This window comes from Buceros rhinoceros, unplaced genomic scaffold (assembly GCF_000710305.1).
Source record: "Buceros rhinoceros silvestris isolate BGI_N320 unplaced genomic scaffold, ASM71030v1 scaffold25139, whole genome shotgun sequence".
NCBI classification, from domain to species: domain Eukaryota; kingdom Metazoa; phylum Chordata; class Aves; order Bucerotiformes; family Bucerotidae; genus Buceros; species Buceros rhinoceros.
Genome location: NW_010432984.1, coordinates 2,608 through 27,236, shown reverse-complemented (window position 1 = coordinate 27,236; position 24,629 = coordinate 2,608). Strand labels below are relative to the sequence as shown.

At 38.8% G+C, this 24,629-nt stretch overlaps 1 protein-coding gene across 1 annotated transcript in view; it reads right to left on the bottom strand.

Moving 5' to 3' along the window:
- The window catches only part of XPO1 (exportin 1), a 33,194-nt gene extending 8,802 nt beyond the window's left edge, over nucleotides 1-24,392 (bottom strand). The window contains exons 1-13 of the mRNA XM_010143942.1: nucleotides 24,267-24,392; nucleotides 20,592-20,693; nucleotides 16,591-16,663; nucleotides 8,682-8,743; nucleotides 8,560-8,604; nucleotides 8,292-8,473; nucleotides 7,799-7,847; nucleotides 7,595-7,714; nucleotides 7,361-7,489; nucleotides 5,928-6,086; nucleotides 3,035-3,232; nucleotides 2,262-2,400; nucleotides 415-596 (exon numbers count right to left, since the gene is read on the bottom strand). Of these exons, the coding sequence (XP_010142244.1) occupies nucleotides 415-596; nucleotides 2,262-2,400; nucleotides 3,035-3,232; nucleotides 5,928-6,086; nucleotides 7,361-7,489; nucleotides 7,595-7,714; nucleotides 7,799-7,847; nucleotides 8,292-8,473; nucleotides 8,560-8,604; nucleotides 8,682-8,743; nucleotides 16,591-16,663; nucleotides 20,592-20,693; nucleotides 24,267-24,392 (1,566 nt within the window). The remainder of the gene's footprint in view (nucleotides 1-414; nucleotides 597-2,261; nucleotides 2,401-3,034; nucleotides 3,233-5,927; nucleotides 6,087-7,360; nucleotides 7,490-7,594; nucleotides 7,715-7,798; nucleotides 7,848-8,291; nucleotides 8,474-8,559; nucleotides 8,605-8,681; nucleotides 8,744-16,590; nucleotides 16,664-20,591; nucleotides 20,694-24,266) is intronic.
- Nucleotides 24,393-24,629: the final 237 nt, after the last annotated feature.

The following is a 24,629-nucleotide window of genomic DNA, read 5'->3' as shown; positions in this document are numbered from 1 at the left end:
ACTCTTTCCACACACGTATTTACCAAAACTTCACTTTGATCAATGACTATTTAGAAATGGCAAAATAGCAGAGTGCCAGCTCGTTAAAAATGTTGTTTATTTTCCCCCTCTCCTTTATTTCACCAGCAATCCCTTTCCATCTCTTCTGCATCCCCGAAGAAAAACACATAATAAAATGTTATCCCTGCAGTTTTCACCACGATAAGGCTATTTGCATCAATGCATTACTCAAGGCTAAAGAATTTATCAATCTTAAATTGAGGATGGAAGATTTCCCACTAATTTATTCTCATCAACTTGCTTGCCATACAGGGTAGCGTACTAAGAACATAAAGCAGCATTTTGGCAAGCTTGGTTTCCTGAGCATCAGCTACGAAGCGTGACCAAGCTATTAGTTTTGCACCGTGGCGATACCTTAATTACTGTAACAAGGAATCTTTTTTCATCTTCTTCATGCATTGCGCCACTGATTGAGCCTATAGCCCAACACAGAGTATTCAAATTTTTCCAAGACCATTCTGTTCCATTCACTTGATTGTGAAGTTTTTCAGTCATAATTCGTTCCGTGTCTGCATAATCCAGATGCGTGAGATAAACTGAAAGACATTAATGGTGAACAGGAGCATTTTAAAGCAACAACCTGGATCACAACTCCATAGACAAAGTTAAATTTGTTTTAAGAAATGGTCAAATGAATTGGAAATTCATTAAGAAATGGTTAGCAAAGCAAGTGCAGTGCTTCTTTCCTGAACTCATGACAGAATGGGCTAAAATTTTCAACTCGGATTTGCTAAAACTGTATTTTAAAGACAGACAGTAAGTTTTACGGAGAATCTGTTTGTTCTAAGGGATCTCAGCAGAACCCCACATGCAAGCGATGTGGGAAGTCTCAATCACTGAATGTCTCATGTACCAGTAAAGGTGTCAAGTTAAATTATTAACTGAAGGCACACACACTGACCATCCACAGGGAACACATAGGTGGCACTGGCTGCCTATGGGGGACATTATACAGCGTGTAAGAAGCCAGTCAGTTTTCTTCTGCTCTTTATTTCAGTGCCACCCGTCTACTGGTTGCAATAACCCCCCACTGAAGCGGAGATGGTACTCCTGAACAAGTCTAGATGGGAAGACTCAAGTATCACAACTCAGACACTTGCATCAGCCCCTAATAGGATCAGGGTCTCCAATATAAAATTCTAAATCCCAGCAAGTCAAAAGCAATTTAAGGCCAGATTCAGAAATAGATTTTTCCTGTGCCATAGAACACAGCTTCCACCACATTCTCACGACTCTTTTTTTCTTTTTTAAACTGAATCTTAAGAGATAATACACCCTAAGCAACAGTAGAGCACCAGAAATCAATATAAATAATCCTGTATCTGGAAATAGAACTAAGGACACACACTATAATACAGTGACATTCAACTCAGGACATACAGTAATTTTAAAACAATAAATTACTTAATCCAATAAATAAAAACCCCACATTCAATACAAAAAGATATTAGAACAATTAACTGAATGCTGGCTGTACCTACATGACAAGTACAAAGGTGAGAATAAAAAAAACCAAGCCCCCCCCCCCCTTACCACACAGCTTTTTTCCTCCCCACTTTAGTTCATAAACTTGTTATTAGGCACTCAGCGTCTCCTTAAAGCATTTGCATTTTGTAGAAAAATATTCTGTATTGAAAGTTCAATGTCTTAAATACACAACAATCCTAATTCTCCCAACCCCTCAAGCTGTGGTTAGGACTCTCTTCTTGCCTCAAAAAACCCCAACTTATTGCTACAATACATAGGGACTATCAATCCACTGACAAAATGGTATAGCTGAATGTTAAGACCTGTATTTGGAAGACCTACTGAAAGAAGAAATTGTTTTTGTTGAGGAAAGCTTCATCTACACAAGACTAACTACAAATGAAGTAATAACCAGCAAGTCCACTTCAGAAGAATCCTTCCAATTTAACAGCTTTCTGACAAAACCCAGGTTTTCACTGGATCTGAAACGTTTTGGTAAAGGACTGTCAGAAGGGGAAAAGGCAAGGACAAAAATTACTGTGTATGACTACCTAGCCAAATTATTCACCACTCCTGAAAGAGAAACCTCCAGACTGACACTGCCTCCCTCCCTTTGAAGTTTGTGTATTCCTCCTCCTCCCTGGTAATCATTCTACCCACACGTAATTCAGATCATAAGCTGCTGATACTGCTGCACAGACCTACAGCACAAGAACACCAGCCAGCACACTTACCCAATGTTTCTCTCATATTTTTATACAAGTTTATGGAGTCTGTATCCTTCATGAATTCTCGTACTACCTCCCCTTGATCGTTTTCTACGACAAGGACTTCTTCCGGTTTAGCCATGCGGCTGACCATTAGCAATCGGACCTGCAGGTTGCGAAGGACAGTTAAAACTGAATGAAACAGTCTCAGGAAGATACACACGTAGCTCCACAGGAGTGTTCAGAGCACTCTGGTCAGGTGGACTGACCCATGTAAAGGGCATTTCCTACACTTCATGGGATTAGCTCAGATTAAGATTCTGCGGAGACACGTTTAACTAAAAGGCTGTTAAGAACAGAGCCTGCTGATTTCTCTCTCCCCAGTAGTTAAAAGAGAGAAAGCCCCAACCCATGAAGTATACTTTCTAGAACTTCAAAACACGTATGCAATATTAGAGGTCTTGTAAAGACCACTTTTCTCATACACACATTTTTTTCCTCTAACTGTAACAATCCATCCTTTACCCGTTTAAAGAAACGGTTTAATAGAGGGTTTTTTTAAAAAAAATAAGTCTTACATTCATGTGAGTATCTTAAACCTGAAACACCGTATTAACACTCCTGTCACAAACTGGTGTCATCTTTAAGTATTTTCATAACTGCGGCACATTAAATAACTGAAGTTGAATCAGTTACCAGCTACTCAAAGCAAAAGTTCTCATGTCACTCCTTTCACGAAGCAGAATCTCTAATTCGGGATCTGTAAATCTTTGCAGTACCTTTAGTTAAGCATGGATTACCTTGGACAATACAGGCAAATAAAGCTGTCTCCTTGGAGGAACATCAAAGTGTTGACTTGCTGAAAGCAATGGAGAGGCAGATGTCGAAAATGGACTTTCCCTGTAGAGCTCAGCAGCTAAGTGATTCCAGTACTCAAGACAAATCTTGAAAATTTCAGTTTCTTCAACTTCTGATACCAATAACATATAATGAAGAGCCTGGAAAAGTGTAGTTTAAACATACGATTACGCATTATTTCTGCAGACAATGCTTCAAGTTCAGTTACCCAAATAATGAAAAAATGCCAAATTAGCAGGAAAGTTAGGAACAAGAGGCATTGATGTTGCAATGACATGACAAGTCAGACTTCTGACAGGCAGAACAACTCAAAACCAAAGTGCCCTGTCAATCACTGTTGTTTTCCAAGTGTGTATCAATTCTTAAATCTAGAGTAGCCTAAAGGCATCTTAAAAAAATTGCCAGGGCCAAATAAGCCTGTTTGTATCAAGCTCTCAGCCTCTGGAGGCTCTCGGCACAGCATTTGGTCTTAGAGCCTCAAAAGCCCTCAACAGCTGGTTTGAGTGACTGCAATTCTCAAGACTATTACTGCCTCTTTGTTCTGCATCTTACACTCTGAAGAACTGAAGGCAACCAAAGCCATAGTGCTCGCTGGCTTTCCACAGAAACCATCCACCAGAACAGTTTCCATTCCTTTACTGACAGAGCAGCCCCAGCGGACTGAGAAGGGAAGGCCACCGATGCAATTCTGACAGACCGAAATACCAACTACAGAAGTTAGAACTACAAAGGCAAACATCTTTTTTTCAGTTTTTTCAGCTAATTTTTCAGTTCCCTGGCAGAAGACAGCAAAGCAATAGCCCATCAACAAACAAACCAGAATGAAACAAGGACATCTGAAGACATTTTCACAGTTTAGGTACTATAGCAGATCAGAGCATTTTAGTTGGCAAAGACCCGATTCACCATCTGTAGGTACAATGTCAAGAGAGGGATTCAAAACAACCATACATTAGGCTTACACACATCCACTTTTCTTGGTAGTTTCACTTGCACTAACTTCTGTAACTTCCTTCACTAGCCTACACAGTCCCAACAAATCCCTGGAACAGTGTCAGAAGATCTGATACATCCAAACTGGAGGAACAAACAGGTTAGAACGACACAGAACCTTTAAAGTAATTGTGCAACTACATTCAACTATGCTGCAACTTATAGAAGTGAAATTTGGAATGATTTTAGACAAGCCTAAGAACTTCATGAAACATTTCAACATCCCATTCAACTCTCAGAGTTGTTCAGAATTGAGTTTTGTAGATGTTCTATTTAAGGAAGTATTTATTATCATTATACCGGACAAGGGGGAAGGCCAATACCTACAAACTGCTCCAACCTAAACACGATTGCGCAGGATATGTAACAGCTTCAGCCGTCATACAGGTCTTCCTAGGAAAGCCTCAGCACGGGTAGAAACTTGAGCTGTGCTCCCCCCACTCACTGTTATTTTGAAAGCTTACGACTTGCAAATCTAGGAATTATTTGGGAACTGCTGATAGTTGTTCTTTATTTTGAAATAAAGAATGGTACTTTCTCTTCGTTCATTCTCTAAGTAAGCTACAAAGTGGTATTTGAGAGGGCTACCTCCAGAAGAAATGTATTGAGAATACCAGCTGGAAAATTACAGATTGCAGCTAATTCACCTGCAAGATGTCCTTCCGCCTCCCCAAAGATCCTGGTCTGCAGGTTTAAACTGCAGTACTGATTTTCTACCTCTGTCTCAGGGCAGTTCCTCTCCCTGTCACCTCCATACCTGCACAGGGCTTGATTCTGAGCCCAGGAAGCAGTGCTTCAAGGGGTTATGGAGCCAGCGTCATCCCCTTAGTGCTCAGCAGTGGGAGGGAGCTCGCAAACGTCACCACAGAACAGCTCACCCTCAGCAAAATTTCCATGCGCAATTAAAAACACAACTGAAACCCCCTAATTTTACAATCTAGCCCCCCTACAGTACGAGGCAGTACCTGGGGTGTTTAGTAGTTACCTAGAATTTAAGCCTTTCCAAGTCTTTATTCTTAGCTGAATTTCCAGTAACTTCCACAGAAGTCAGTGGTTTTGACAGTCAAGTTGCACTTTACTGCCAATATTGACAAGAATGCAGCAGTCTCCAAGTAAAGAAGAGAACAAGCAGAGGGGAAGGACAACTGTGTATCTTATTCCCACCAGTTCCTATAAGAGAGCTGATAATTGAGGCCCGTAGGTCCTCCTCCAAGACCAGTAACACAACAATAAAGCATGCACAGTCATCTGCTCTGCCATTAAACATTTCTGGTGCACACAGACTTCATTACACAGAAACAGTCTCATCCTTAAGGATCATATTTAAAGCCTTTCAGTTTAACTTCAGGAAATGCCAAATTGGACAAGAAGCTACAGGAGAACAAAGTGCTGAGCTACAACATGTGCTGTACCCTAGAAACCCACTTTGGATGCTGAAAACTGTAACTGAGCTGCTTCACACAGACTGATGAAAGTCACAGCAACACCTTCTCTATGAGAGTTAAGCAGAAAACAAGGTCCAGGGAAAAAGAAAAAGAATACATTAAAGTGGTATTTAACACTTTCAAGGAAGAACAAGTAAGAAAAGAAGAGGAAGAGACTTACGCCTTCAGACATTGTATTAAAATAGGATCCCTGAAAACAGAGTGCAATTGAAGCATACTAGGAAACAGAAGTTTTGAAAGGTTTTTTGTATTGATGTAATTTACTAATTATTTGAGGGAAAGGATTTTTTTCTTCCTCTTACCCACTTTAAGTCCCATGATCTAGAGATTATGCTAGTATCACATCCTATGAGCACACACTTGCTACACTTTAAACCAGATAAACTGAGAAACTTACCTCCATTAATGTTTCCCTCAGATTTAATCTTTTTTCTATAAGTTGACCATGTTCCTTGAGGAACGTGCAGAGGAACAGACTGAGATTCTGAATGAAGTTCTGCTCATCATCTTTTCCATTTGAGTATGCAAGTCGGATGTTGGTATTTAAAGGAAGCATCTAATAAAAAATACAGACATAATCAAGAATTTCCCATTTTATACAGAACTACTGTACGGAATTACTGTTATTAACAAATCTTTCACTCTTTTGGCAAAAAACCCCAGCTCCTTCATTTCATGCTCGATCTCAAGATGGACAGTAAGGCAAAAACACAAAGAGATAGAGAAGTTCTGATGAACTGAATTTGTTTCCACTCCTTGCAATGGCAGCTGTAAATAAGGAAAAGCATCTGCGCTATTACAGATTCCAACTGGCAAAGATGTTCCATAATTGCATTTGTTTCCCATCCCTAGAAACCTTACATCATCATCATCATGTTGAAACACCATGAACAACCTCCTCCGTAACGTTAAGAAACTAGCAAGGAATACTCTGAAGGACACAGAAACATGTTTTCCAGTAATCTTAGATCTCTGGTACCTACTGAGAGGTGTGTTGGCTTTTAAACCCCACCATTATAGAACTGAAATATTTTCAACATTGTCATCAAGTAGCGAACTACATTCTTTGCTGTCAGCACAATTAAGCTATAGAACACAGAGAACAACGTTCAGTACTTTTTAACGCTGCCAGCTTTTGTGTGGTTTTGATTATTCTTCAACTTCATTTTACAAAGCTAATAGAGAGTTAAGTATTTGCGGTAAATGCAAGAGTTTCCATCAAATTCATACACAGCAGCCACGTTAAAGATCTGTGGGTTGCAAAACATGCCGAACACCCAGCTTGGCACTCCCCTGATGTTTTGAGCAAAAAGTTAACCCAGATGTATTGGCATTTAGAATCAAGAGCATCATCTGTAAAAACTGACCAAGTAATGCTCAGCTAGACAAAATAACTTTGGTGTGTGCAAGAATCTGCCTTCAAAGTTAAATCTAAATCAAAATGCTATAGCTCCACTTGGTGCTGCGCGGCAGAGGGGATTAAAAGAAGCATGTCTGTTCTAAAGAACTTCCAAGGTGGACCCCACACTGCAAACAAAGCAAAAAAACTGTAAAATTAAAAAACAACCCTTAAAAAAACACCTGTCCACTTAAAATGCAGATAGCATTTCTGAGGAAAGCTACAAAATCTAAACTGCTCAGAGCGCAATTGTCAAATTCAGCTCTACAGACAATGCATTCTGTGAAAGGAAACGGTCAAGACAGCTTTACAAAAACCATTACCTGCGCTACAAAATCTGAACTGCTCAGAGCGCAATTGTCAAATTCCGCTCTACAGACAATGCATTTTGTGAAAGGAAACAGTCAAGACAGCTTTACAAAAACCATTACCTGTTTTAACTGCATCATGGTCAGCGTAAAAAGCGTTACAAACTGTTCTTCGTACTGGCTTACACTGACACCTGCAATCTCCGTGAGGCACTTCAAAGAGACGTTTCGAAACATGGGAACATTTAAGAACTATTCAGAGAAGAAAAAAATAAGGAAGTATTACAAGAGTGCTGCATGCCAAGCTTTCTGAAACTAACATTTAAATTTAAGAGCCGTCAACTTTTGCATGAGTACCTTGTATATTAGTGTGCTGATTAACTTGGTCTCAAATATATAACCCAGGGGAATCCAGTTCAGGAATCGTAGCAACGTTTCCAAAGTTGCATGAACTAAGGGAGCGTTTTGGGAGTTTTCCTGTAAACGACCATTAGTGTTTAGGACATTGTCAGGCATGATGGGGAAAATTTTTAAAAACATCATTGAAGAAATAAGACTTACCATCACAAACTGACATAGCTGAAATATCTGAGAGAATTCATTGCACATGCTGTAAAATAAAAATGATTTAAAAGTTAAGTGTTTCCACATTCCATAAACAATCCTATCTACTTTAATCAAAATATCTACGCTCACAGAACAGGTCCTGAAGACCAATGTCCATGGAAGCATTTACAAACCACCTGGCTTTTACCAGTTCTCAAGGTAATAACGCATATTCTGAAGTAGCTTGAAGAATTCTTGCCAATTCTGGCTTGAAAATAACAGCAATGCTGAATGCTCTGCTAAAAGGGTAGGAACCACCAGTCCACAGATGCTACTTGCAATACGGTAGAAATATCCATGTGCGCAAAGCAAGTTTGGTATCACCTAACAGCACCGCTTTAAAGAAAAATCAGTTACCCACTGAGTCTCAGAAGCTCTAAACGAGAACAATTACTTAACATGAAGCACAAAGTCCACCCTATTTATTAACATTTAAAAATATACTTGCCTGTCTTTCAAATGCTTAGCTTTTACTTGAGTAATCTGGCCACTGGAAAAATCAAACACTTCTTCACTCAATAGTTTAAGGATCACCATATTGTTCTGACAAAGGCTTTCACTAGTCCTGCTTGCTCCCACAATATCGCTTATAAACGTTGGCCAGTGCTTTGGCCATTCCTGTTTCAGTATCTGAAAAGTGAAGCACCCACGTTAGACACGTATGCAAAGCCGAAGACTTTATTCCAGGGTTTAAAACTTTATGAACTCTGTCTTACCTGAACAAGAATCATATTCAGTTTCCCAATATACACTTTCTCTTTCTGGAGAAGAGAAGAGACGAGTCAGGTTATGCATAATACACCCCTCCCTCTTCCTCCCCTGGAATGAAACCACTTACTTCTACACAGGTTGGATCAGATGAGGTCTTGATAATTAGGCCGACAACGTATTTTTTAATACCTGCAGAAGAGTTAGGAATTTATTTTCAATTATGCCGGCTATCACAAATGCAGTAACAAGTATTTTTTTAATTCTGATTCTTCACACTTTGAAAGATAGCTGCTTACAAATGCTGCCATAGAGCTCCCTCAGTGAAATGTACTTCTGCCCACTATGCATTTTCAGATCATAGCTAACTCCTCTGAAGTTGGCAGATACATTCTTACTGCCTCAGCCAAGTGTTTACACCAACAAGACAAAATCCTAACAAGAGAGTCCTCCGTTTTAACTAATGCTTTATTATTAAAAGGTGAGCTCCAAGAATAAACAAAGCTTTCAAAGCATGACTCCAGTTTTAATGCCAAGTTAGCTAGAATTGCACGGAAAGCTTCGACACATCACCTTCACTGTATGCAAAAGTTCAGAGATGCTCCAGTTTACCTAGGTGATCCGTTTCAAACACAGCAAGTCCTACCCACAGCATTTAGAAGTGAAACACCATGCCAGAGCTTAGTAAAGTTTTCCCTGCACAGTCTCACAAGAATCAAACTCAAAACTTTATTCACCAATACAGCACGATGCACTTGGATTTGGACACATGGATGTGATGGATTACAAAACTTAGTGAATTACCTAGTTTATTGCTTTGGGGTTTTTTACTGAACAATTTGTCAATTACGGGCACAGACTGTGTTTCAATCACTCGTTTTGTTGTGTTTCATCTACAATTATTTTTAAAGTTAGTTTTCAGCTCCACCACAAAAAACCCACGCTATAGCAAGCCATACTGCCTGAAGCTTCATTTTCATACCTAACCCTCAGCTCCCCCCTCACCATTAACCTATCAATTACTGAAGACATGGAGACAATGGCTTTCCAAGTGACTTTTCCTCACAATATACACATGTAAAACCATTCTGTACAAAAGCATCTGACTCCAGGAAAAGGCATGCACAGAGGATCTCAGCCATGAACTGGATGAAGATTACGAACAGTTCAACACAGCTTTGACATGAAGATTGACGTGAGCACATCGCCGATAATCACCTGGGCGAATGTTTTCTTGTCACGAGGAAGTTTTAGAACAGGTGTATGTTTTGTTATTCAAATTAATGAACCCAGAACCTGGTTTCAATCACTTCCTCAATGAGACAGTCATCTGACCCATGCAGACAAATGCGCATGTTGAAGACTTCAGAAAAAGTTGTCAGTTCACTAAGAATGCCTTATGTCACAGACATTTCATTTTCCCCTAGCCACTATTCTACATTTTAAACCATTTTTAAGACTTTACTAGAATTAGGGGTTGGGGGGGGTTTCTCCTCTATTTTTTTTTCCTATTTCAAGTCTGAGCCAACAGGATTAAAAGAAACAGTTTAGTATTCCCACGGAATCTAGAAGAATTAGGTCTAGATTTTGAGCCATCAAATACGCACTAGGCAGGAGCTGTTCTACAGGTAGTTTCAATCACAAATCAAACTATTCACCATTATCAACCGGGATCAATCCACACTACTCCAGAAGAACAGTCATTAACAAAAACGTCACTGTCAGTCACTGGGTAAGACTTATTACCAAGCACTAGCATTAGTCTAACATCACAGGCCTGTCCCTAGTATTTTAAAGCTAAAAGCACACACACTGCTGAAGCATTACAATAATTCACAAATGAGATATGAAAGTCCCAAAATAGTATGAAAATAAGTTTGCAGTGCCAGAAACTAAACTATTGTATCTGTCTGCCAAACCACTGAGCGAATCCTACTGTTGCAACCCTGTGCACTTCAAAAGAGAATTAGAAAGCGAGTATTGTTCTTAGACTTCCAGCTCCAAAGCTACATATTTTCCATCTTGCTGCATCAATAGTATTCTGCTGTTTAGTTACAACTTGAATGCTACAACATCATTGATCTGGCCTTGAGACCAGCAGATGAAAACAGCTGCTCTGCTCCAAAGCTTGCCAGTTTTCACATGTCGTGCTGCAGACTTCTAAGGTGTTCCATCCAGTGAACAAAGTCATATTCTTAATCCTTTAAAAGCAGCAGCTATCCAATTCTCTAATGCTTTTTTTTTGGCTTAAATAGCATTTTCTACTTTTTAACCCTTAAGTATTGTGGTTCCTGCTCCATATTTAATAGCTCACTTCTTTATCATTACATAGGAAAGATAACTCTGGGTAGATACTTATCTAATCTAAGATATTTAGACTTCATAGTGACAAAAATCACATAGGCCAGTTGCCATTTTTCAGCAGAACACATCCAAGAAACTGTTCAAGTGTATAGTCCATTGGATTTGCTAAAATCAGTGTGCTTTGAGAACTTAAGAGTGCAGACACAGGACATGCCCAAGCCACACAGCCACTCCCTAGAGGGTGTCCTTCAACCACAGGAGCAGCTCAACAAGTCTTGAGGATGGCAATAACCCATCTGCCAAGTTCAGACCCCTCACTGAGCCAAAGAAGAAGGGAGAGACAGACATTCCTGGAAAACAGACCTTCCAATAAAACAAGAGAAAACCCCACAACCACAATAGCCAGGAGAGACATAACATTCTTCAAAGACATTTCAACTACACTGATGACAACCTGCAGCCTAAGGGAGCAGATCCTGCTTTCCATTCCAAAACTTCCATTGAGACAGCACTGGCAGTTCTAGCACCTGTTCAAGAACTTGTTCAGAGGCTGAACTAGTAGAAGTTACCAAAGAAGTTCAGTAGTTTTAAAACTTCAGCCAGCTTAGCTTCCTGAACCAGCTGGCTAAAGGGGAAGAGAAGCAACAGTTACTGGCTCAAAAACATTGACATGTGTACAGATGAGGAATGCTTATTCACAGCAGTTCAGTAGATCAGCTGCAACATCAAAACAGGTTCTAATTATCAGAAGGGTTGGACATGATCACTGTCAGAAGGCCTGGACCAGTGCCAGCCACAGCATTTTCTGGTCAGCAACAAGAAGTACTTTTGTACAAAGAACAAAAAAAAAAGGAGGATAGAGCAAGGACATTTGAATTCAAAGGACAAAGAATTCAAGGCCTTTTAGAATGTTTCAAGAGGTACATTAGATATTGGAGACTTTATGTGAAAGTTGCTCCTCTACAGACGAGCAAACATACACTACCACAGAAACACTTTCTGAAGGGCAAGGATTTTCACAGGTGACCCAAGCTATGCAACGGTTAGAGCTGGACTGGGACAGTGAGGAGCATCGCATCATCCAACATTAGTAAATTCTGCAGTCTAGACCAGAGAAACGTAAAGCATCCCACAACATGATCTTCACATGGGCTTTTACAAGCAATTACATCCCATCTAGGCTGTGTAACCTCAGCTCAGAGGAACTCCTGTTGGGACCAAACACAGCATGTTACCATGAACCCGTCGGCAAGTACACCCCTGTAGACAAAACCACTTCTACTTGTGCACATCCTTTTAAGCAGTGAACAGAGCACACTTAAGTCTTGAAAGATATCCTAGCTGGTGCTACGGATGCGAGTTTACAGTAGCTCACTAAAATTAACGATTTCTCCACCTATACCAATGAATACAAGGCATAAGTGAAGCAGGTTGTACTATTTTGCAACCAAAATTTGAATTTCAAATCCTAAAGCTGAGCTGTCCCCCCTCTGGATGTTTCTATGCACACACACACTTATAACTAAGCTATTTAAGTAGTTCCAAAATGCCGTCAAAAAAACATCTTTTAGTCTTAAGAAACAGCGTTTTCCTGTATTGCCCCATAAATCATCTTCCCCATTAGCAATGAACCTGATCAATCCATTATCTATTTACTTCTCAACAGGAAAAAAACCCAGTAATTCAGGAAAATTCTTTAGTAGGGCACAGAGCTTCTCTTCCCACCCTTCGCAAGAAAGGCCGCTCCTTCCCCCTTCATTACAGAGAAGATCAAAAAACACCTCATCACAAAGCAAACCAGAAATTTCCATTAAAGTATCTAATCACTCCACAGAAAAATCTCGTCTACAGCAGCTTCCACTATATTGAAAGCTTTATACTTAACTCCAGGACCTTCCTGTGAACCACTAAACTGCGTGCATATCTCTCCCTCTCTCTCAACACTTCAACTTTTCTCATTTTGAAATGGGAAAAAAAAAAAGTTGTACAAGCAATTCAGGTTTCATAATGAAGAAGTGCTTATCCATTCCAACACAAAACACTCCAGACAAACTCAGAGAGCAGAATTTCATTCCACATTGCAGAATTAATGAAATGTATCACTGAACTGGAAGACCAACAAGGCTTCATTTCTAGGCAGGTTTTCACACTGTAACAGACAATCCTATTGAGACCACTGCACTTTAATCAAATGACATCCTTTGTAGGTATTATTAAACAATCGACTCTACAGAATAACAGAGTTTAAAGCAATTTAGCATCACCTCAATACATTGAGAACTTTTACTTGAGAATGATAGTACAATACTCGGGAAGTAAGCCAAACTCAGTGCTGTGTGGGATGTTCTGGAATATGCCACCCGCTTTCGCTAAGGCAGCCCCAGTGCAGTTTGAATGAAAACCACGTTACATCATTTGTATAGGTGTAAGAGCAATCCAAAGCATTCTCTTAAGGACTAAATACATTATAGAGAGCAAGTCTAACCCATTGTGCAGGGTCTATGACTACACACGTCTCAAAGCTGAACATGCAGGCCAGGCATCTGATTTAACTGAATTTTACCAGTCCTGTGGCCCATAAACTCTGCTTTTGTCCAGACAACCATTTGGTTCAAACTGCTAACTCCAAAACCAAACAAACAAAATCAAGAACAAGAAAAGCAGAGTAATCACATGAGTATTTTAGAAATGTAAATAGATTGTTTTGCCCCACTCCTGTGTTAGAATTTTGGGATTACATTCTCCAAAGTATTTACAACCCTCAACTTTAAGAATCAGTGACACCTCAGGAAGAGAAAAACTGTTTACAAGTTAAAAGGTAGCAGGGGCCAGAAGAGCTCAAGACGAAAAGCTATTTTCAAATAAAAGCAAACGACAGAATGAAGTTTCAGGTCCGAAGAACACGTCTGAAGAAAACTTAGATTTTCCTACTTGCATTTGGAACTCCAGGCTAGAAGCTAAAACCTAATTGAGACAGAAGTGATAACAAAACCCTGGCTAACCTCAAGGCCCAACAAGTCATTCTGAGGTACAACTGGAGGTCCAGCTAGGAAAAAGAAAAAAGGAATCTCAAAAAAGTTACAGCTCAGGCTCTGTAATTAAGATGATATTTTATTTCTCCAAGACTTTTCAGGGAGCTTGTTTCAAAAAGTTTTTTTCATTGACTGACAGCTCAGTCCAGGTCTGCTCTTAACTTAAGCTGCGAAGGGAAATCAGCAAGTTCTCATAAATGGATTTAGTTTTGAAGTAACTAGAAGTAAGATTTGTCAGCTGTATTTACTAAGCAAATCAGATTAGACATGTTAGATTTATAAAGAAAAATATGTAAGGTAAAATTAACTGATTTGAAAGCTGCGCAAATTGCTTTGTCACTAAGCATTACTTCATTAGATTGAGTTTCAGTTTCCTGCACCCATGTTTTACTAGTCGCACTTCAAACAGGAAAATCCTGTCAACTAAAGGAATGTCTGGAGTCAGAATCAAGGAAACCTCAATTTAACCAATCTTCTTATCTCCCAGGTAATCAAACTATCTGAATGAGCTATGGAGCAATTACTTTGTACCAGCCAGTATCACCAGCCAAAAAAAAAAAAATTAAAAGCGCCACCAACCACCACCACAGACCAGATGAAACAGGATTAGAGATGAAACACTGATTCTCCCTCCTACACCACAGAGGCCAAGACAGACCAAATGCCATGGTATGCTAAACATATTTAGTTTCTCTGCTATTGATGTACAGGAGAAACCAGACAAGAAAAACCCAATTAACTCATTTCCCCTACAGTCAATTTCACAATTTTAGTTTGGCTCTGTGAAAAGGAAAATATTTTCAGAGGTTCAAGTAAAGATACATATTTTTTAGGATGAAGGATTTTTTCCCCTGGAGTCTTCAAAAGTGCAAAAGGAAAACAAGAATACTTAAAGTTGAGTGCATAACTATAGACGGCAACTTTTTTTGTATGTACTGTATTGAGGAGCTATAGTTCCTGCGATTTCTCAGATGACAGGAACCACTCAAACAGTTCCACCACAGCTGCAAACAGAGAAGTAACAAATATTTAAAACACCAACTCAAATATATCAGTTCCACTCTTCATCCAAGCCATGTACAGAGGACATAACGTGATCCAAAGTACAGCCAGCAACCTCATCCTACCAACACTATTTCTAATCTACACTATGCATTGAGAGTTGTCTCGTTCAATTACATCCTGTATTTGGCATTTGCTCAGTTCCAATCTACCAAGTAAGTCAGTCTACCTCTGCAACATCTCCTGTTCTACTACACTTGCCTTCACCAGTGGGCAGTCGTAAGCTGAGTAACTGCTTCGAACTACCAACTCCTTCCTTTGTGTCCCCACAGCCAAAACCTTTATGAGAACAGCTTCCAAATGCTGAAACTAAGTGCTCATAGCCAGGAATGTAACAAGACAGGAGTAAGCTGAGATAATCTAATTATTAAAAGGACGCAGACGACTTAACTTCAGGGTGCTCCCTTAGTTTCTCAGGACACAGCTGTGCCTAAGCCTTTTTTGAAGCTGTTCCCTAGAAACCTACAAAACTGCCTCCAACAGCAAAATGAATGTGAAACCTTACTTCCTCTTTCAAAAAGAGCTACGCCTTATCTGTTAACCTACAGCTGGAAGGGATGGGAGGAAAAGTGAGAATAATCATCACAAAAACATGGAACTCTCCCTCTATGCATTTGTTTACATCAAAATTTACAATCGCATTTTCACCAACAGTTTCAGACCCAAAGCACTGGCAGTAAAAATTTAAAGCACATCTTAGCATTGCTAATAAAAGCTCAGAGAACACAGAAATTTGGAGGATCTTCAATGAGCTCCAAATGCAGCTTTTAGTAAAAAGCCAAGTATAGAACGGTGTCAACATTCAAGGTCAAGAATTTAAAGTAGCTGCATCTAATGTTTTGAAGCCCAAGTTACCATGACTTGACAGAAAGCTAGTGAACGTGCACTAATCCTGTACCAGACATACCTCTGTACTCTAGCTAACACCTACAACTCAATACTCACTGCAAGCTGTAAGGGAGGAGGGGAAGAAACCAAACCAGAGCATTTACTTTAACCCTTTGGGATTCCTGCAGTGAAAGGGGTTTACCCTACACTGCACTTACAATTACAGCAATCCAGCTGCACTTACACTTTCATGAATTAAAGAACTTCATAGCATCTCACTGACTAAAAGAACGATCATTAATAAGTCCATGCGTTTACCCAGTGTTTCTATTTTAAAATAATTATGACTGCTTACGATTTCTGAAAAAGTAACAAAAACTACAAACCCTACCAGATGGACCACAGAGTCTAACGAAAAAGTGACAGTGTACTGGTGGGGCTGCATACACAGCCTCTACCCCAAAGCCAGGAACTAACCTCAGAAGCTGCCTAGGGTTAGACTTCTTCAGGTTAAGCTTGGCCTGTAAGTCAGTGCAACACATAAGCAATGATGTTTCAAAACTATTAGTCCCACTTTTCACCTTCCCATGGACATTTACAAAATTTTGGGTGCTCACCATCTCACTGACATCAATATCACAAAAGGAAAAAACACTGTTTCCTCATGCAGAAAACACAGATGGTCTTACCACATGACAAAAGGTTACTAGCCTAATGGTGTTTGAAGCTGAAAATGACTCATATAGGGACTCAACGGTCTAAATCTCAGTACATATATGAAGTTAAGAGGAAAAGACAAAAATCCCTGCCTACCTTCACACTGGTTCCTTGGAAGAATCTTCCATCTTGTTTTTATCACATTTTCCAAGATTTGGAGTCCATAATACTGAAATTGGAGAAGAACAAAATGTGAGCACATTACTGTAGGACTAACTAACTTCCAGGACTCTCATTCAATCACACATTCACACTTAACATCTAGGACTTCAAGATTAAACTAACAATTTTATTAAATATATGTCTATTCACCCATTTACTGAGGTTTCATGCATATTCTTTTTTCTTGTTTTATTCTTTGCTATACTAAGTCCTGCTGTTTGATCATGCTCACACCAGGAGGGTAAAGAAAAAAGGAAATAAAAAGGAAAAGCCCTCTGGCAGACAATTTTGGCTATCTGGAGAAGAGAAAGTAGCAGCCAGGTATGAATTTGCATCATAACTGACTGCTCGGATGTTCAAGTATTAACACAACCAGGCTCCTAATATATTTAGCAGCTTGGATGGTCTCAAGCTTCCTATTGTTCCTCTAAGAGCTGAAAAAAAAAAAATATCTTTCCTAGCATCACATGTCCTGACCCTGGCCCTTCCCTAAAGAAAGCTTCCTATTGTTCCTCTAAGAGCTGAAAAAAAAAAATATCTTGTCCTAGCATCACATGTCCTGACACTGGCACTTCCTAAAGAAAGTATTCCCCAAACTTCACTGGTGTTACTTTAGGAACAGCAAGACAACCCACAGGTTTATTTAATTTCAATACCCACCCCAATATGGCAGCTATTTCTACTATTTAAAGATGAACTTTTATGCTCAGTCAAAGTATATTAAAAATGTGAATAAGCTCTTGGAAACACTTTTACCTTTCAGGAATTCCTTCCTACATTCTCACCCAAAACTGTTACATTTGCAAAGTAATTGGTAAGGCCAGTCCCTCTGCCCATTTCTCCCTACTGCCAACTCACAGTAACAGGGAAAGAAGTTTGCGGTGATATGAGCGAAGAACTTTAATATTTAAAACCCCATTAGCATGAATAGACAGGAGAGAAAAGGGGACAAGGAGATTCACATTTACTTTATCTGCAGTGGATTAGGAAGAAAAAAAAGAATACCACATCAATGCCTGAAAGGTAAACTCAAGTTTTCACAGTTAAAAGTTTGGCTGAGAATAAGAGTTCCTCTTTAAAATGGTTAGTTGTTATACAAAGTAGGATCATTAGAATTTCAACCAAAGGGATCATATAAACTTCAGTTTAATTAAAAAACACAATGTAGACTGTCCCAAACTGCATTGTACTGAAATACCATTTTTGCTGTTCTCATCTCAACCTAAGCTACATCACTTTGCTTCTCTATCCGACCCATGTTCCCACAAGCTTCACATGTACATCCTGCATTTGCAAAATGTTCTGCCACCTTCCAAAATCCTGGGTACCAAGACAACTCACGCATTAACAGAAAGCTGGTAAGATTTTTTCTTCATGGTCAGCAGTAAAATTTTATCAACTAGATGTTAATCTGTAAATTTACTTAATTACTTAACATAAAAGCTAAATGAAATCACTGGAATATTCGTATAGGAGAATGTATGAGAACATTTTAAAGCAAAATGCTTCACATCACAGGAAGGGATTTCAGCCACTGTTACAGATTTATAGACAGCGTCTGCAACTGATCCAGGCTCACAATACAAAACAGACTTACAAAAACTAACAATGTTGAAAGTATGAACACTTGTGTCAAGTGTCAACTTTCCTGAGGCAGATCTAAGCTCTAGTTAAATTTCAAGATTCTACGGGCATAGCCCTTTCAGGTAACACCCAAACAAAAATCTTAAGTTTGCTTCCAAACTTTTTATCAGGAGTCAATTGATTTTGCTTTTACGACCAGAATGGCAAGTCTAGGTTTGTTTTACAAAAGCAGATGACCAGACAAAACTCAAATGAAAATCCTGACATGAATGAAGGACAGACCTCATCTTCACGAACTTTTTTTCCCCTCACTTACAATTTCCTCTGAGTCAAAGAAAAGGGCAGACACCTCTAATAATCTGCAGCATCTATCCATCATTATCTGCTCAGACATCTATTTCAGATTCATGTTCCTCAAAGTGTGAAGAGGTTCACACTGTCCAGAATTCTACTCATTCTTCTGTACACAGGTGACTTCAGTTCTGCCCTCTGCTAGTGTCCTGTTCATGTCTTCCTCAACACTAATATTTGTTTTTCTTAACACTCGCACACAAAATTAAATGGCAGCAGTAAACCGTATGCAATCTTCACCTACACACCCTTCTTGCTACACCATGCTTGAAGGCATCATCAACCCGCCTGAACGCTCTGCAAGGGTCTCTGCGGGGTTTTTATTTTGATTTTAAGCTTCACTGTATTTGATGGTTCTAACTTTTTGTACTGCCTGGACAATGAGATACACCAAGCCCCCAAAAGGTCACTGACACCAGTTACAAGTTTTACCATTTAACCTAGAAGTGTACTTGATTTAATCAACTATTGCAACAGTACACGTGCATAAAAGAGAGGTCTTTCGAAAGTTACTTGCTCTTGGTTTGCTTATTTCTAAACTAACAGCAATTCACTGCCCAGTTATGAAGATGAGGGACAGGTAACAGCAAAGACTGAAAAAAAAGTATGAAATGATCCCTCTGGTAGAAATTTCTATGGTACCCTTATTATTACTTATGCTATGCACCGAATCCCTTTCCCTCCCACCTCCCAAGAAACAAAAACAATTGATGAACAGAATTCAGTTAAAGGGAATCAAAAGGGTAGACCTTGTGGAGGCCTGCCGTCAAAGCCTAGCTGTGTCAGTTGCACAGGAAGACACCCCTTTTCTTCCTATTACAAGCAATCAACATAATGGAACATTATGATTAATATCAGGTAGTGTTAACAGCTTTAATTAAAGAAAAAATATGATTGCATAAAAGCCAAATGTCATAGTGCATAAATTTAGCACCAAATCATTTGCAATTTATGTAAATTGAAGAATTCTTTACCTGTTGCTTTCTTTCTGTTCCTCTAATCATCTCATTTTTCACAAGACAAATTTTGAGTTTTTAAAAATACTGTTGATAAATCAACTTAAACATTAGTAACGTCTGTCAGTATAAAAAGCAAAGTTTACCAGGCAAGCAAACAGGCAAACACTGTTACTTAAAGGTTAGCACTTTGAGGAAGTTCTTTAAACTGTTTTCCCCTAAGCTTCAGAGAGCAGTGAAAAAAAATGGACCTGTTTCATGAACACCGCCTGATTGCAGAAACCATCCAAACACTATTTTCTGTTCGAACAGTGTGTATCAAGTAGAAAAACAGTTATCTGAGATTATCATCATCAAACTTAAGACACTGAAAACACATTTGGATCAACTTTGATTCAAACTTCCCAAGTCTTAGGTAAATCATTTTCAATTGTAGAAAAAACGAAGCACTATCTCTTAGTCTCTACCCTGCTGGACGGATGTAAAACAGCAGTACAAAGCAAATGTGTTCTGCGTATTAGTAAAGACTCATCTCATTCCACAAAGAGTTTGGGATGCTTAACTTCCATTGATTGCTCAAAATCTCGGCCTAATAAGGTTTCTATTTTGTCTTTAATACACCTAGGGACAAATTCTCTCCTCAGGTATGTGCACGTGGCTCTCATTACAATCAAGAACAGCCGAGCACTTACCCAAGGACAAAATTTGGCTCTAGGAGACTTTTCATTACTCAGATGTATACAGACACACACCAATCTTTGGAACTGACATTATGCTTGCATGTGCCTTGAAAAAAACCTGTTTTTCCAATTTAGCTCTTCCTTTTTTTTTTTTAAAAAAAAGGAGGAAAACTTTTGTCAGTCTAAAAGGAGGTTTCAGTATTTTTTCCATTCACAGTTCTTGCTTAAGGCCAACTTTGGGAACGAGACAATAAAAAATATGGTTTGAATCAAGAAAGTCTATGGCTAAAAATGAGATACCTTCCTCAAAGTTTATGAATGGAAGAAAGAGAAGAATCAAATAAATAAAAGTTAATCTGCTTACTTTGGTATTCATGTTCTGAGAGAACTCCAAAATGGTGTCAACTCTTGTCCACGCATCAGGATGCTCTTTTAAATGAGTCAAGACTTCCTGTGCCATTCTTTGCTAAAAGCAAGTTGGTAAAAGAAGTATTAGTATTAGATTATTTAAGAAATCATATACTGTCAGTGAAGACATTAATATACAATACATCTTTACATCACTTATCCAAGAGCTAAGCAGAGCTCAGCCAGGAGCAACAAGTCCCACAAGCCTACCTCTGTGTGACAGTTATCAACAACCAAACTCCAAAAACACACTGATGCAAGACAGTCCTTTGCTTCCTTCCACTCTTCCATACTGAGATTCATCCAGACCAGCAGTGAACATGCGAGAGCAGTACACATTAGAGGGAAAATGCACCAGGGAATAACACTTTCTCCCCTTCAAAAAGTCATCTGGGTAAAGTTTTATTCAAGGGCACCCAAACTTTCTAGTTCTACAGGAAGCATTCATATAAAATGCCAAGAGCACTGTATTATGCTGCAAAGTTGTTTATGTAGGAACTAGAGATTTTATTTTGAAGAACTGCAGAGCATTAGAGGTCTCCAATCCCTACTCCTGAGGAATCCCTTGATGTGTCTAATAGCTTACAAAACAATCATAAAAACTGACTGGATGGGAGAAAGGGAGTTGGTCATGCTAATGGTTTGTTCTTCCTTGGAACTGACAGTAACATTTATTGTACTAGATACTATGGTTTCACTAACTTGGAAAAAGCTCCTCTGAAGCAATTACACACTGCAATAGCTGAATTCATTCCAGCTATCCTCTTCCAAAGGCTGGATATCCACAAGCATTTTTTTAAGGGAGCCAAATGATGTCAGCTATTTCCAGAAATGCAGTGTGGTGACAAATCTTGCTGCAAATTATATCGTCTACAAGCATCAGATACACTGCCTTTACCAACAAGATGAACATTTTGCATCACAACTAACAGAACTTAGATCGTTTATTCCCTGCACTGTAAAGTCAATTCAAAGGCATCACAAAGCAGTTAAAGCTTTACTTTAGAATTAACCTTCAGCAGTTAGAACTTACTCCAGCTATGCATATTCCTAGTCTGTTAAAAGAACACGCTTGAGCTAATCATCATTACTTTCCTAAGTAACAGACTACTTATTTTCAGGAAGAAAAATGCCATCAAGACCCAAACTCTATATACATATAATGCAACAGACAAATTTGGTATAGGATTTACCAAATTAAAACTGAAAGCTACAACAGTAAAGAGAAGGATGTCTAAAATTCCTGTACAGTACTGACATCCCTGCTATGAAGAATTCCTTTAAGTCCAAAAGCAGTTCAGCCACATTCTCACAGTATGACATCAGAGCTTGAAAAAAAAAAAATCATCACTTTTGATGCAGTTTAGTGTAAGGAAGAACAGTTGTACTACTTCCAGGTTGAACAGAGGTGTGTTTTTATGCTGGCCTCCTTAGTGCTTCCAATACTAGTGACACAGTGGAGGATCAAATTTTGACACCAAACTACAGAGGCTCAATACCCTTCTATGCACTGAAGTTTGATCTCATACCCACTAACCCCTTTCCTGGAAATCTCAACTCCTGTAGTTTCATTAAAACAGAGTAAATTTATAGTAATGCTTAGTCAAGATCGAAGCCTCACTGTGTGGTTGCCACCAAAAAGTAATTAATCTCTCTGGACATGTCATAGTCTAACAGACCAATGGAATTAAGAGTCTGGGATAAGTCCAGGTAAACATCTATGAGTTGTCTGAAGTCACCTTAGTCATGGGTTGCATTGGAGAGTAGTTTGGGATATGTTTTCTTTAAAGAGATAAAAAAAAAAGCTCAAAACAGAAAGAAAAAAGCAAAAGTCTAGGACAGAAAAGAGCTTCTTTCTTGCCTAATATAGATCAGCAGACAAGAGCTTTTTAAGCAGAGATAAGAATTAAGTAGCAGGAGGAGACAGGTGAATCTGAAAGCAAGTTCAGCATGGGCCATCCATGAGCTGCATTCTAAACCTTTTTTACCCTAACACTACCCTAAATCTATTCCAGGAAAACCTTTGTTAATCTCCCAACTTTAATATTTAGTTTCCTCAACTATTATTGCTGTCACCCTTCAGTGATTATTTGAGCTGTCAGGATCCACAGAGAAGCATGTTTTCCTGCAGAACTTTTGAGCTCTTTGGAAGAGGTAAGAGCTCACAGACCCACTGAAAAGCTTCCACCTTTGAAAAGATACAAAGATGGCAAAACATACTTTCATTGAAGTGACACTTATTAGTACGCGTATTTGAACTACGTTTATATTACAATTCACTTTTGCCAGTTAGGTGCCACCTCTTGCTGCATTAATTTTCTAAATACCAGAGACTACCCAGCTGTTTTAAGTGAAGCAACTCTTCACAATTCCAGAACAATGGCAATTTGACCACTGTATTTAGTGTTAAACCTCTTACCTCCTTCTAAACCTCCTCAAGTTTTAAACTCCATTCAAACCCAACAATACCATAAGCACCACCTATTTTTGTAAGGCAGTACAGTAAACAAACACATCACTTACAAAACAAGCACTCCTAAGCCCACACTTCTCAGGCAAAAGCTAAAGCAGTTTTCTGTCATATGATCATTTAAAGAGCCACAGCTAGTTAACTATTTGGATTTAGGAAACTCAAAATGCAAATACTTCAAACACCAGAGAGGTATTTTAGAACCTGTAGGAATTCACATTAGTAAGCCTTACAAAAGCTTTTATTTAAAAAAAAAAAAAGTACAAAACAAGTATAAACAAGGCTATCATTTATTCTAACAGCTGGAAGAAATAGAAAAGCATCAGTTACTTTGTCTCAATTTTAATTCTCTTCTTATTGTTGTGCAAGAATATCTTAGTAAGAGATGCCTGACACTGAAACTTCCAATTTGTTAAGCATGAACAATTAAAATTTGCCAGAAGAAGAAATCTGCCAACACCCTTGTAGCAATACTTGCTTTCAACATTTAAGTCTTATTTCCAAAGTAGTTCAAGGAATAGACAATACCAGATTTACTTTCAAGACGGTACATGCAAACACACCAATGCACACACTCCCTCAATTTAAACTCAGACTTCACAATCCACACCAAGTCCAAAGAAAAGAGTGCAAGAACCACCTGTGCAGACAAGATAGTAATGGAGGAAACAAAAACAGACATAAGAAAGAACAAACTCTTCTCTTAAATGTGTGTGACATGTCTCTTTATAAGTACAAATACAGGAATAACATCATTAAGTCTTTTAAATACAATCCTTTAGAGAAGCCAACATTAAATTTACGGCTTCACAATCATGTCCACAATAATTACTAACAGAACTCAGACCTTCCTGAAGAACTAAGTCAGAGAAGGCCAGCTGCAAGCATTAGTGCCCTAACCAAACTGTATTTCCCAATACCTTCCAGCAGCAGAAGGCACCCTGAAAATGAAATGAACACACATTAACTAACATTTTTCTAAGCATCACTTCAATGTTCCTTACATGAGGCCCATCTTTAAACCAGGACACATGAATTACCAGCAGTATCTCAGTCACTAGGCAGAGTTAATTCACTAATAGTACTGATTTTTATTGAATTGAGTTAATTTTGCTCAACTGATTTGTTATAAGGTTAAATACGGTGCCAAGTCCACATTACCTGCGCGCCTTCTCCATGGTACAAGCAGTTCACCACGTTGTCCAAGAGATTGATATCCAGTTTCTGGTTAAAATCCAGCAGCTGACGAGCTGCATGGTCTGCTAACATTGTCATAATTGCTGGCATAGATTACTGCAAAATAAGTAAAAAAGAATTTTGATCAATTAATAAATTATAATTAGACATAGTTGTAAAGCATGCACTTCAAGTTAAGCATCTCATTTGAATGAGATGAGCTATGCAGGCAGTACTAGATAGCGCTGAATACAAGACACCTTCAATTGCTGAGCAAGTGGTAGGACAAACTCTCTCTGAAGAATTCACACATCACTACCCCAACTAAATTCGCAGGGTCTTCAGCAG